This window comes from Emys orbicularis, chromosome 19 (assembly GCF_028017835.1).
Source record: "Emys orbicularis isolate rEmyOrb1 chromosome 19, rEmyOrb1.hap1, whole genome shotgun sequence".
NCBI classification, from domain to species: domain Eukaryota; kingdom Metazoa; phylum Chordata; order Testudines; family Emydidae; genus Emys; species Emys orbicularis.
In genome coordinates this window covers 3,236,626-3,250,459 of record NC_088701.1, presented here as the reverse complement: position 1 = coordinate 3,250,459, position 13,834 = coordinate 3,236,626, and the positions used below count along the sequence as shown (strand labels likewise).

Below are 13,834 nucleotides of genomic sequence, written 5' to 3'. Positions count from 1 at the left end.
CTCCCACGCGCCCCCAGCCCCACGGCTCGCACACGCTTCCAGCCCCACGGCTCGCACACGCGCTTCCAGCCCCACGGATCACACACGCTTCTAGCCCCACGGCTCGCACACGCACTTCCAGCCCCACAGATGACACACATGCCCCCAGCCCCACGGCTCGCACACGCGCCACCAGCCCCACGGATCCCACGCGCCCCCAGCCCCATGGCTTGCACACAGCCCCAGCCCTATGGCTCGCACACGCTTCCAGCCCCACGGCTCGCACACGTGCCTCCAGCCCCACGGCTCGCACACACTTCCAGCCCCACGGCTCGCACACGCGCTTCCAGCCCCACGGCTCACACACATGCCCCCAGCCCCACGGCTCGCACACGCGCCACCAGCCCCACGGATCCCATGCGCCCCCAGCCCCATGGCTTGCACACGGCCCCAGCCCTATGGCTCGCACACGCTTCCAGCCCCACGGCTCGCACACGTGCCTCCAGCCCCACGGCTCGCACACACTTCCAGCCCCACGGATTGCACACACGGCCCCAGCCCCACGACTCGCACACACTTCCAGCCCCACGGATCGCACACACGGCCCCAGCCCCACGGCTCGCACACGCGCTTCCAGCCCCACGGCTCACACACGTGCTTCCAGACCCACGGATCGCACACGCGCCCCCAGCCCCACAGATCACACACGCGCCCCCAGCCCCACGGCTCGCACACGCCCCCAGCCCCACAGATCACACACGCGCTTCCAGCCCCACGGATCGCGCACACGCCCCCAGCCCCACGGATCCCACGCGCCCCCAGCCCCACGGATCGCACACGGCCCCAGCCCCACGACTCGCACACACTTCCAGCCCCACGGCTCGCACACGCGCTTCCAGCCCCATGGATCACACACACGCACCCACGGATCACATACGTGACCCTGGCCCCACAGATTGCCAGCCCACAGACTTGGCCCCACAGATACAGCACCCATTTATCCAAGCCCAACAGCTCACACAGGTCACATGCATCACACACATCACACACACACAAACTCATCCCACACAACCACTGCCCCAGGCGCCCCAGACGGGGCAGCCCTTTGCCCTCGGTGTTACGCGGTCCCACCTTGCTGAACCTGGGGGAGCAGGACGAGAACTGCCGGATTTCCACCGGCTCATCCTCCGTCGTGTCGTCCTCGTCGTAGGAGTTGATGTGGTGGTACTTGTCCGAACGAGCTGGAGGGGGAAGGGAGATAGTAATAAACAGCCCCTGCGCCCCACCCCAGAGGTGGCTGCATGTCAGTGTTGGACGAGGGGTCCCTGATCCTGCCATTCGTTCCCAGCGGCTCAAGTGGCCACCCAGACACAATGAGTTCGCAGGCTCTCAGCACGGCTCCCAGCAGGCCGGGGGCCCATGGCACATAACCCCCTCACCCGACTGGCGTTAATGGGACCCCAGGGGGACTAGGGACTGAACAGGGTATGGAGACCGAGGTCCCTTCTGCCCCCGGCCAGAGACGCTGCCTGTGGGCATGGAGCGTGGGCAGCTTGCCCGGCCACTGATTAGGCTGAGAACATCAGACCCAAATCACCTTTAAAAGAAATGGAATGCAACGCCCCCTGGTGGCAGCATGGAGTATTGAACACCCCTACTCTGCCAGAGCCGGGGAGAGAACCCAGGAGTCCTGGCTCCCAGCCCCCCCTGCTCCAACCACTAGCCCCCACTCCCCTCCCAGAGCTGGGCATAGAACCCAGGAGTCCTGGCTCCCAGCCCCCCTGCTCTAACCACTAGACCCCACTCCCCTCCCAGAGCTGGGATAGAACCCAGGAGTCCTGGCTCCCAGCCCCCCTGCTCTAACCACTAGACCCCACTCCCCTCCCAGAGCTGGGATAGAACCCAGGAGTCCTGGCTCCCAGCCCCCCCTGCTGTAACCACTAGACCCCATTCCCCTCCCAGAGCCGGGAGAGAACCTGAGCCCCCAGACCCATGGTTCTAGATACACAAGTCTCTTGAGTCCCCATTCCCTGAGCTCTGGACCCCAGGCTGGCTCATGCTTCGGCCATGGCGGGCTGCCCGGGCTGTGCCCGTGGCGGGGAGGGGGGTGGCAGGAGCGGGGGGGGGGGCACTTGCTGTCGAAGTAGCTGGTGTCCTCCTCCGACTCCAGGTGGGGGATGAACTCGGCTTTGTGGCGCAGCAGCCCCGCCCAGTCGAGCTCCTTGAAGAAGTTGTGCTGCTTCACCTCGAACGCGCCACCTGCGGAGACAGACCCCCGCTGGGCATCAGGGAGGGGAGGCCGGGGAGCGGGGCCCTTCGCTGGGGGCGGGCAGGGGGAGGCCGGGGGGCGGAGCCCTTCGCTGGGGGCGGGCAGGGGGAGGCCGGGGGGCGGGGCCCTTCGCTGGGGGCGGGCAGGGGGAGGCCGGGGGGCGGAGCCCTACGCTGGGGGCGGGCAGGGGGAGGCCGGGAGGCGGGGCCCTTCGCTGGGGGCGGGCAGGGGGAGGCCGGGAGGCGGGGCCCTTCGCTGGGGGCGGGCAGAGCCACCCGGGCCCACGGCTGCTGGGCACCACACGGCTGTAATGGCCAAAGGCTGCCGTCAAAGGGGGCACTGGAGTCGGGGTTACACCAGGGCACTAGCTGAGCGGGGCCCATGGCTGCAGCAGGTCCATGGTGCGATGCTCGTGGCCCCGAGCCCGAGTGCCTGTCCCCAGCTGGGCCCCGTGGGGGCGGGTAGCGTCTTACCGGCCCCCAGGCGGACGAGCGGGTCGGTCTGCAGCAGGCAGGAGATGAGGTGTTGGGCATCCGCGGGCAGGGCCTCCTCCCCGTCCGGCCACAGGATGTCGTCTGAGAATGGGGGCGGGGGGGTTAGATGGGGGCAGAGCTGGACCCCCAACTCAGCCCCACCCCCGACTCTTCCCCCCCACACTCAGCCCCTCCCCGACCCTTCCCCCAATCTCAGCCCCTCCCCTTATCCTTCCCCCCAAACTCAGAGCCTCCCCCAAACTCAGCCCCACCCCCGATGCTTCCCCCCCAAGCTCAGCCCCTCCCCCAAATTCAGCCCCACCCTCGACCCTTCACCCCCAAACTCAGTCCCTCCCCCATACTCAGCCCCACCCCTGACCCTTCCTCCCCAAACTCAGCCCCTCCCCCAAACTCAGCCCCACCCCTGACCCTTCCCCCCCAAACTCAACCCCTCCCCCAAACTCAGCCCCACCCCCGACCCTTCCCACAAAATGTACATTGTCCCCTCCATGAACCTGCCCTCAAACTTCACACACCCCCGGGGATGCCCGTGACCCCCTCCCCCCGCACCCCCACCTACCGCTGATGACCTGCCCGAAGAGCTCCTCGGGGGTGTCCCCGAAGAAGGGGACGCAGCCCACCAGGAACTCGTACAGGATGATGCCCATGGCCCACCAGTCCACCGGCTTCCCGTAGCCCTGCCGCAGGATCACCTCGGGCGCGATGTACTCGGGGGTCCCGCACACCTGCCCAGGGGGCGCCCGTCAGTCCTCGGCCAGTGCCCCCGCCCCTGCTGAGCCCCCCGCCCCGTCAGTCCTCGGCCAGTGCCCCTAGCCCCCGCTGAGCCCCCTGTGACGAAGTGGGACTGTTCTTAATGTTTCCTCTGAATACTGTGTGGGTGCCTCAGTTTCCCCTATGCATTTCTTAAGTCTCTAGGTGGTGGGGAAAGGCCAGTGTGCATAAATCACTGACACTCTGTCTCCCTGGCAACAAATGGCCGGGGCCCCTTCCCCCCCTGCAAGTAAATAGCTAAAGGTGAACAAAGAGATCAGGTGACCTCCTGGCCCGGGAAAGAGACAAAGGCCAGAGAAGGAGGGGCTGGAGGGGGTTTCAGTTTGGGGCTGGCTGGGGACTAGGAGTGAGGGCAGACGGGGTGTCTGGCTCTCTGAACCCCAGAATGGACCCGGCTGAGGGGTCCCGTTCGCCGCTGTACCTACAAGCTCTGTTTTAGCCCGTGTTCTGGTCATCTAATAAACCTGTTTTACTGGCTGGCTGAGAGTCACGTCTGACTGCGAAGTGGGGGTGCAGGACCCTCTGGCTTCCCCAGGACCCCGCCTGGGCGGACTCGCTGTGGGAAGCGCACGGAGGGGCAGATGCTGAATGCTCCCAGGAGAGACCCAGGAGGTGAAGCCGTGTGAGCTTCTTGCCCTGAAGACAGTCTGCTCCAAGGGAGAGGAGGCTCCCCACAGTCCTGACTGGCTTTGTGGGGAACAGTTCCAAAGCATCGCCCGGGGACTCCGTGACACCTCCCACCCCCCATCAGTCCTTGGCTAGTGCCCCCAGCCCCCCGTTGAGTCCCCCACCCCATTAGCCCCCGGCTAGTGCCCTCAATCCCCCATATACACTGAGCCCCATTAGCCCTGGCCTAATGCCCATCCCCTGCCTGATCCCCCCCATCAGAGGCCCCTGTAGCTCCACCCCATGGCCCCCCATCCCCTGCCCCGTGGCCTCACCTGCTTGTCCAGGAACTCGCGGGCATCCTTCTCGATGTGGCCCTCGTACAGGTTGGTCGTGAGGCTCATCAGCCCCATCTTGGAGAGGCCAAAGTCCGTCAGCTTGATGTGCCCCATGGAGGTGATGAGCAGGCTGGGGGACAGCGACAGGGAGCCCTTGAGAGCAGGGGCTGGGGAGCGGGATTCTGAGGCCCCCCACCCCCTCCTGGGCCCCAGATCACCACATCACATGGCCCACCCCCATCCTTGGGGGGAGCTGGACGGGCCCCAGATGGGGCTGAGGGATGGAGATGAAAGAGCAATGGAAGAAGCTGCCTCCTTCTGGGAATAGAACCCAGGAGTCCTGCCTCCCAGCCCCCCCCCCGCTCTAACCACTAGGCCCCACTCCCCTCCCAGAGCTGGGCAGAGCACCCAGGCGTCCTGCTCCCCGCCCCACTGGCTCCATACTTGTCAGGTTTGAGGTCGCGGTGGACAATGCCATAGTTGTGTAGATACTCCAGGGCCAGCACGGTCTCGGCGAAGTACATTCGCGCCAGCTCCACGGGCAGGGCCCCAATGTTCTTCAGCAGCGTGGCACAGTCCCCTCCTGCAGGGGAGCCAGAGAGACCCTGTTTATCCTGGGAGGAGGGTTCCCCTCATACCCCTAGAGCAGGGAGCTCCCCATTCTCGAGCCCTGTTGATGGTGGGATTCATGGAGCCCCAGACCCTCTCCAGGAATCTCGGCTTCCAGCCCCAATGTACTTAGATACTCCTGGGGGGATTCTGCACCACTGCGTGTGAACATAATTCATGTGCCGTGCATACTTTTATTTTTTTCCACAGAAAATAACTTCTGCTGGAAAGTTGCTGCCGTTCCACCTTTTGCCCACCAGAGGGCGCAGTGGTGCTAGACCAAAGCAGCCGCTCCCAGCCAGCCCCAGCTGCTGAGAGGGAAGAGAAAAAGTCTGCAGTGCCTTCTTCACAGCGCCTGTCTGGCCAGGTCAGGAGACAGGGGATATGGGGAGACAGACAACATGGGGCTGCTGGGAGGTCACAGATAGGAGATCATAAGGGCTAGTGGGGGAGAACAGGCTGGGGCAGGGGCTGAATGGGAGTGGAGGCACAGGGGGAAGGAGTGCAGGGCCACATGGGCGAAGGGGTATGGCTGAGTGGGGGCACAGAGACACATGGGGACAGGAGTGGTGCAGGGCCACATGGGGATGGGGGGAGGGGGTGTCTGAGCTGGGGTGGGGGGACACATGGGAACAGGGGCTGATGTGCTTGATGAATGGAAAAGGCCGGGGGTCAACAATCCCCCCGCCCCCCCAAAAAAATGTTCCATACTTTTCCCACCCATATCCAACAACCCTCCAAAGTTCACACCCAGGCTCCTTCCCAGCAATTACTTCCCTCTCCCTCAGCTCCTCCATTACCCCTGACTCCCCTGAGCCTTTGCACTGCTTCTGAGGGGTGTGGGAAATACGTTTCTGTACTGTAGTTTAAAGGAATTATTACTCAGAGTTCTGTATTAATATGCCTAGTAAGGAATCTATTTGTCAAAAAACATTTCCTGACTCTTTTTTGTCGTGTGTATTGATACAGACATACATGCTGAGAGGTATTTTGAAATAAATTACCAAAATAATTGAAACTGGCGTGATTATATTGCATATTTTGACAAATGAAATATGCAGACTTCTGCAGAATTTTAAAATATTGTGTGCAGAATGTTAATTTTTTGGCGCAGAATGTTAATTTTTTGGCGCAGAATTCCCCAGGAGCAGTTAAAACAGCCTCTCGGTGACGTCGGGGTCTCACCGTGGGAAGCCTGTGCCGAGAGGATGTGAGACAAGATGGCATGTCACAACATCGCCCCGGTGAAATGCAACACGGCGCTGTCACAACCCACCACCGCCCTGTCCCAAGACAACGGCACCCTGACACACCACAGTGCCGGCCCGTCACGCTACCACACAAATCCACCCTGTGGGGACATGACGCTGCCCCACAACGCCACCCTGCCACTCTAAACCCCGGCGCCGTTAGGACAGAACACGGCCCTGTCGTGACCCAGCAAGGCCATGTCCTGGCACGAGCGTTCCCTGGCCCGATCCCTGTCATGATGCAACATCTCCCCATCACGTCCCCTCGTTGCAATACAACTCCATCCAGTCGAGAGGCCACGCTGACCCTGCTCCGTCATGACCCAATGTCAACCCGTCCCAACACCCATCCCCCATGCATGACCCACCATCCCCACCTGTCAATTCTGTGTCAGCACAGCACAGTGCCACCATGACATGGCATCGCCCCGCTGCGCAGTCAGCACCTCACGCCGTGCCACCCTGCAGAGCCAGCCTGGCATGGCCACACCACTGCGCAGAGAGGGCAGGTCACAGGATGACACCACCATGCTGGGAGGTGTCACATCGCTGTGCAGAGGGGGCACGTCACGACACAACACCACTGTGGGGTGACACGACACTGCTAGGCAGCTCCACCATGTCGCGACACCACCATGTTGTGACACAACACGCTACACCATCACATCACAACACACTGCTAGGCAGCCCCACCACATCACAACACAACGCCACCATGTTGTGACACAACACACTGCTCCACCATGTCGCGACAACACCATGTTGTGATACAACACACTGCTCCGCCACGTCGCGACAACACCATGTTGTGATACAACACACTGCTCCGCCATGTCGCGACAACACCATGTTGTGATACAACACACTGCTAGGCAGCCCCACCACATCACAACACAACGCCACCATGTTGTGACATGACACACGCTAGCCAGCCGCACCATAGTGCTGCATGGGCAGCGGAGCCAGTTTCAGGGCTGCTGTTGGTGTCCCCTCCCAAGGTGGGCCTGGCTGTGGCCCCCCCACCCCGGGCGTGCCCGCCCTGCCCCCCCCCAGCTCCAGAAGTGCCCCCCTCCCACCCCAGGCATGCCCCCCATTCCCCCCAGCCCCAGGTGTGCCCCCCTGCCCTCCCCAGCCCCAGGCATGCCCCCCCAGCCCCAGGCATGCCCGCCATACCTTCCACGTACTCCATGACCATGCAGAGGTGGCGCTTGGTCTCGAAGGAGCAGAACATGCTGACGACGAAGGGGTTTTCGGCGAAGGTGAGGATGTCCCGCTCCACGAACGCCTGCTGGATCTGGTTCCGCAGGATCAGGTTCTGCTTGTTGATCCTCTTCATGGCAAAGCGCTGCCGGGTCTCCTTGTGCCGCACCAAGTACACGGCCCTGAAACCCAGCACAGGCTCGGCTCTGGCCCCAGCCCAGCCACTGGGGCCAGGTGAGGACCCAGGAGTCCTGGAGCCAACCTCCCACCCCCCAACTCTAACTGCTCCGCTCCCAGAGCTAGCGTGAGAACCCAGGAGTCCTGGAGCCAACCCCGCAACTCTAACCACTCCCCTCCCAGGGCTGGCGCGAGAACCCAGGAGTCCTGGAGCCAACCCCCCAATCCCCAACTCTAACTGCTCCGCTCCCAGAGCTAGCGTGAGAACCCAGGAGTCCTGGAGCCAACCCCCCAATCCCCAACTCCAACTGCTCCGCTCCCAGAGCTAGCGTGAGAACCCAGGAGTCCTGGAGCCAACCCCCCAACTCTAACCGCTCCCCTCCCAGGGCTGGCGCGAGAACCCGGACTGACACCCAGTCCTCCCCCACTCTAACCGCTCAACCTCACTGCTGCCTCGGAGCTGGGACAGAACCCAGGAGTCCAGGGTTCTCCCTTCCCCCCTCAAATTCTCTGTGAGCCTGGGGGCGGGTTTGGGGGTGCTGATCCCTTCCACAGAGCAGTGGGGCTGTGAGGGGAGGAGCCAAATCTCTCCTGCCTCCCCCTGACCCCCAAGGGGTGCAGACCACGGCCCCGGGTCAGGGTTCAACCCCTCCCCCAACACTCTCTCACCCATAGGCTCCATTGCTAATAAGTTTGATGGTTTCAAAGTCCCCTTCTCCGGGCGGTTTCTTGTGTTTCAGGGCAGCTCCCCGGCCCTGGAATAAATCACACGCATCAGAGGGTAGGGGTGGGAAAGAGGGAGCCCCCACCCCCCAGATCCAGCCCCCATGTCAGCCCTCAGGCCCCACCAGCTCCCAGCCCCCTGCTCTAACCACTAGACCCCACTTCCTCCTAGAGCACCGGGTGCCTGGTGTTCCCATGCTGGGCTAAAGCCCGGGCGCAGGGGGCTGGGAGTTGCGTTTGTGTGTGTAGCTGTGGGGCTGGGAGTCCCTGGTGGAGTGGGTCTATGGGGTGTGTTGTTTCTGGGTCTGTGTATCTGTGTGCGCGTGTCTGTGTTCAGTGTGTGTGTGTGTTGCTTCTGGGGTTGTGTATCTGTGTGTGTGCGTGTGTTATTTCCAAGTTGTGTCCCTGTAGGGGTGTGTGATTGTGGGGCGGGGGATGGCTCTGTGGGGAGTGTAGTGTTTCAGATGTTGTGTGTCTGTGAGGGAGGTGGCTCTGCAGGGAGTGTGAGTGTGTTTGTGTGTGTCTGGGGTGTGTTGTATTGTTCCTGGGGTTGTGTGTGTCTGTGGAAAGTGTGTGTCTCTGCATGGGAGGATGTTGTTTCTCAGGCTGTGTCCTTCTGGGGTGTGTGACCGTCGGCAGCGTTTGTGTGTTGTTTGTTTCTGGGGCTGTGGTATGTGTGTCCGTGGGGAGTGTTTCTGGAGTTGTGTGTCTCAGCAGGGGTGTTGTTTTGGGGATTGTTTCTCTGGAGCTGTGTGACGGTGGTGAGTGTGTGTGTCTCACAGGTTGTGTGGGTTGATTCTGGGGTTGTGTCCCTCTAGGCTTGTGTGACTGTGCTGCATGTTGGACTGTGTGTGTCTGGGGTGGACTGTGTTGTTTTGAGGGTTGGTTCTCGGAGGGGGTGTGACAGGGAGGTGTGTGGGTGCCTCTTGGGTGAGTTGTGTGTGTTGTTTCTGGGGTTGTGTCCCTCTAGGTGTGTGTGATTGTGTTGCACACCAATCTGTGTGTGTTTCTCTGTAAACCTGTACGGGAGCGTGCGGGTGTCTGGGCGTTGTGTGGCTGTGTGGGAGTGCGGTTGTGTTGCCTCTGTTGTGCGTTCGTATCTCTGGGTGGGCAAATGCCCTGTGCCATACTGCCACCTAGTGGGACCCAGCGGGATGGCGCCCATTACAGCACCTCGGGCCAGGGCACGGGGGCAGTTCTGACACACACAAGGGCTGTTCCAATCCCCTCCACTAGGGGGCAGTGGGATGGCGAGTCCCCCACATTATTATGGCCCCATCAGTATAGATCCAGAGCTGTGGGGCACCAGCCCCAGCCCTCCCCCCATGGCTCGGAGCCCTGATGGCCCCGTGCTGTCTGCACACCTGGGGGCGGGGACTTACCTCCGTGAACTCGTCTGTCTCGGGCGTGTTGGATCCACCGCTGTCGTGTTCCTCCAGATGCACCATGTCTGGGGGGAAACATGGACTGAGGAGAGGGGTCACGGGAGCCCCCAGGGAACGAAGGAAGGGCGACGCGGGCAGCCACACACACACACACGGACACACACGCACACACACGCACAGGGATAGACAAGGCAGTCCCAGACAAGGCAGGCGCGTACACACGTGTGCATGCTAACATGAATGTAGTCACGTGTAGGCCCACACACAGATACACACATGCAGTCATACAGGCACGCGCACGTGGCTGCAAACACACATGCAGTCATACATACACATATGCAGTCGCACAGAGTTGCAAATACATGCATGTCTTCAGACACCCATGTGAATGCTAACACACATGTAGTCATAGAAATTCAAGCAGACGCATGCCTGCTAATGCACAGAGTCACACACCCACATGCAATCACACACACACACACGTGTATGCTAACACACATGAATGATAACACGCACAGTCACACACCAATGTGCAACACACACATGTGCCTGCTAACACACATGCAGTCACACAGCCACATGCAATCACACACACGTGTATGCTAACACACAAATGATAACACGCAATCACACACCAATGTGCAATTACGCACACATGTGCCTGCTAACACACATGCAGTCACGCAGCCACGTGCAATCTTACACATGTGCAGTCACACCCCAATGTGCAACAACACACACACACGCAATAACACACACATGAATGCTAACACACGCAGTCACACACTCACCTGCAATCACGCACACGTGCATGCTAAGACGCACGCAAACACCCACATGCCATCACACACACTTGTGCAATGCCAACACGCATGCAGTCACAGCCACCCATGCTCGCCAGCACAGGCCTGGCCACAGAGGGCACCGGTCCCCGTGCCCCTCTCCCCTGCCGGGGTTACCTGTGAAGGGGTCGCGGGTGAGGCCCAGCTGGTTGATGATGTAGCGGGGAATGTCCGTCTTCATCAGGTGTCCCTCCTTGGCGTGATCCTCAGCCGCCTCCAGCAGGTGGTAAAACTCCTCGGGGTTAAACTCCTGCAAGACGCCGGCACGGCCACCCAGCCCCATCACTAACGGGCAGGCGGGGGGGGGGACGACACCCCCATATAGAGACCCTGCGGGCTGGGGAGACACCCCAGGGCTCCCCTTGTGTCCGAGAGCAGGCATTGGGGGGGGTGCCCCAACTACAGATCTGCACGCAGGGCAGGCGGTTACTAGGTCAGCGAGCAGGGTGGGAGCGGGGCACTGGTTCCTGCTGGCACACCAGGGACTGCCAGCAGGGGGCACAGCAGCAGTGGTGCCCTTGTTTGCATCAGTCTGTATGGGCGTATCGGGGGGGGGGGTGTAAGTGAGTGTGCATCAGGCATTTCTGTGCGTGTGTGTATCAGGTGTTTGTGCCTTTGTGTGTTTCAGGGGTGTGGGGTGTGGGTGTGTGTCAGGTCAGGCCTTGCAGGTATTTGTGCACATCTGTGTTGAGGGTGTGTGTGTGTTGGTGTGTCTCTATGTCCGTTTCAGGTATTTGTGCATGTCTGTTTCAGGTGTGTGTGGGAGGGTGTATTTGTGTTTCAGGGATTTGGACGTGTGTTGGTGTGTGTGTCTGTTTCAGGTGTGTGGGAGTGGGTGTCAAGTGTGTGGGGGTGTATTTGTGTTTCAGGTGTGTATGTGTGTTGGGGTGTGTAGCATGACAAGGTGGGTGAGGAAATATCCTTTATTGGACCAACTTCTCCTGGTGAAAGAGACAAGCTTTCGAGCTACACAGAGCTCTTCTTGTGTGTGTTGGATGTTGGGGGGGGGGGGGAGGTTGTGTTTCAGGTGTCTTTGTTCGTGGATGTATTTTGGGTGCTTGTAAGGGGACTCTTTCTCTCTCTCTCTCTCACACACACACACACGCGCACACACACACACACAGAGCTGTGTCCTTTGTCTCCGTCTCAGAAGCTGCCAGACCCTCCCCCTGGGTCTCCCCGCCCCACGTCCCTGGGCGAAGCGGGGGTCACACACTGATTGGCGAGTTAGACGGCTGAGGCTCTCGGGGTGCAGGGCAGAGGGGGCTACCTACATCCCAGCTGGAGGATGCCTCTGCCTGTCTCTGTTGCCATGACGGCCCTCTAGCAACTGGGCAGCGATGGCTGTTGCCACAGCAACAGGCCGCATCAGCAACCTGCCTTGGCCAATGCCACACTGCCCCCTGCTGCCAGCTTGCTCGCCATTGGGCCAAGGCAGCAGCCCAATCACTGGCCAGCACAGCTGTTGTCAGGGCGACTGGCTGGGTGCCATCCGATTGGCTGGCATGGGTGATCCAAGCTGCCAGGTTTGGGGATGGCTATGGGGGGAACATAGAGAGGTAGGGGCAGGCTGGGGGTGTGAGTGGGGGAGCTGGGGGGCTGGCACAGGGGGGATGTGGACAGGCACAGAATGGAGTCAGAGAGGTGGGTAGAGCAGGAGTGGGGCTAGGAACCAGGATTCCTGGGTTCTCCCCCTGGCTCTGGGGGACGAGCTGGGGGTCTAGGTGTTTAGAGCAGGGGGCTGGAAGCCAGGACTCCTGGGTTCTATCCCAGCTCTGGGAGGGGAGCGGGGGTTAGTGGGTTAAAGCAGGGGGGCTAGGAGCCAGGACTCCTGGGTTCTCTCCCCAGCTCTGGGAGGGGAGCGGGGGTTAGTGGGCAGAGCAGGGGGCTGGGAGCCAGGACTCCTGGGTTCTCTCCCCGGCTCTGGGTGGGGAGCGGGGGCTAGTGGTTAGAGCTGGGGCTTGGCATAGGGTTTAGGGTTAGAGCAGGGATGCTAGCAGCACGTCGCTCTGACGGGCAGCAGGGATGGGATCTGGGTGTCCCAGAGGAGAGCCCCAGCCCCTAGCGTGGGGCGCAGCAGAGTGGGGGGCAGCTGCCCGCCCCGTGCTCCCGCCCGCCCTCACCAGGCACTCCAGGAGCCGCGCCGGGCGGGAGATGATGATCAGCAGCTTCTTCACCAGCTGGGTCACGAAGGCGACTTCCAGGCTCTCCGAGCGCTCGTAGGCCTGGGGGGTGGTGGTGGGGAGATGAGGGGCAGCCCATGCCGGCCCTATGTCCTGGGCCTGCCCCAGAGAGCCTGCCCTCCTGCCCCACACCACTTGCATCATCCCCAGGGCCCTCATCATGTCCCCCAGCACCCTCCTGCTCCCATCGCATCCCTCTGACCCCCCGTCTTACCTCTGTTGCCCCACCCCGCTCCCGTCACAGCCCCACTGCCCCATCACCCCCCAGCCTGCTCCCGTCACAGCCCCATTACCCCCCAGCCCACTCCCGTCACAGCCCCACTCCCCCATCACCCCCCAACCCGCTCCCGTCACAGCTCCACTGTCCCATCACCCCCCAGCCCGCTCCCGTCACAGCCCCATTACCCCCCAGCCCACTCCCGTCACAGCCCCACTGCCCCATCACCCCCCAACCCGCTCCCGTCACAGCCCCACTGCCCCATCACCCCCCACCCCGCTTCCGTCACAGCCCCACTGCCCTATCACCCCCCAGCCCGCTCCCGTCACAGCCCCATTACCCCCCAGCCCACTCCCGTCACAGCCCCACTGCCCCATCACCCCCCAGCCCGCTCCCGTCACAGCCCCACTGCCCAATCACCCCCCAACCCGCTCCCGTCACAGCCCCACTGCCCCATCACCCCCCAGCCCGCTCCCGTCACAGCCCCATTACCCCCCAGCCCGCTCCCATCACAGCCCCATCACCCCCCAGCCCCTCCCCCCACTCACGTCCTGCAGCAGCTTCTCCATGTTCTCCTGCAGCTCGTAGAAGTAGATGGTGGTGATCAGCCCCTCGCGGGCCTTGGCCAGGCAGTCCCGGGCCAGCTCGATCACCTGGTGGTGGATGAAGCTGAGCGCCCCGTCGGCCAGGGGCAGCACGCTCTCCGGCTCGAAGGCCGTGATGAAATCCTGCAACTTCTCCTCCATCTGCGCCGTGGCCTGGCCGGGGCGGGGGGGGATGGGGAGACGCTA

General features: G+C 62.1%; 1 protein-coding gene across 1 annotated transcript in view; it reads right to left on the bottom strand.

The window, feature by feature from the left end:
• Nucleotides 1–13,834, bottom strand: part of MAST1 (microtubule associated serine/threonine kinase 1) — a 34,450-nt gene that overhangs the window by 6,930 nt on the left and 13,686 nt on the right. The window contains exons 7-18 of the mRNA XM_065419690.1: nucleotides 13,572–13,801; nucleotides 12,767–12,875; nucleotides 10,761–10,893; nucleotides 9,799–9,866; nucleotides 8,363–8,448; nucleotides 7,490–7,698; nucleotides 4,902–5,040; nucleotides 4,455–4,587; nucleotides 3,302–3,467; nucleotides 2,722–2,823; nucleotides 2,116–2,238; nucleotides 1,111–1,220 (exon numbers count right to left, since the gene is read on the bottom strand). Of these exons, the coding sequence (XP_065275762.1) occupies nucleotides 1,111–1,220; nucleotides 2,116–2,238; nucleotides 2,722–2,823; nucleotides 3,302–3,467; nucleotides 4,455–4,587; nucleotides 4,902–5,040; nucleotides 7,490–7,698; nucleotides 8,363–8,448; nucleotides 9,799–9,866; nucleotides 10,761–10,893; nucleotides 12,767–12,875; nucleotides 13,572–13,801 (1,608 nt within the window). The remainder of the gene's footprint in view (nucleotides 1–1,110; nucleotides 1,221–2,115; nucleotides 2,239–2,721; nucleotides 2,824–3,301; nucleotides 3,468–4,454; nucleotides 4,588–4,901; nucleotides 5,041–7,489; nucleotides 7,699–8,362; nucleotides 8,449–9,798; nucleotides 9,867–10,760; nucleotides 10,894–12,766; nucleotides 12,876–13,571; nucleotides 13,802–13,834) is intronic.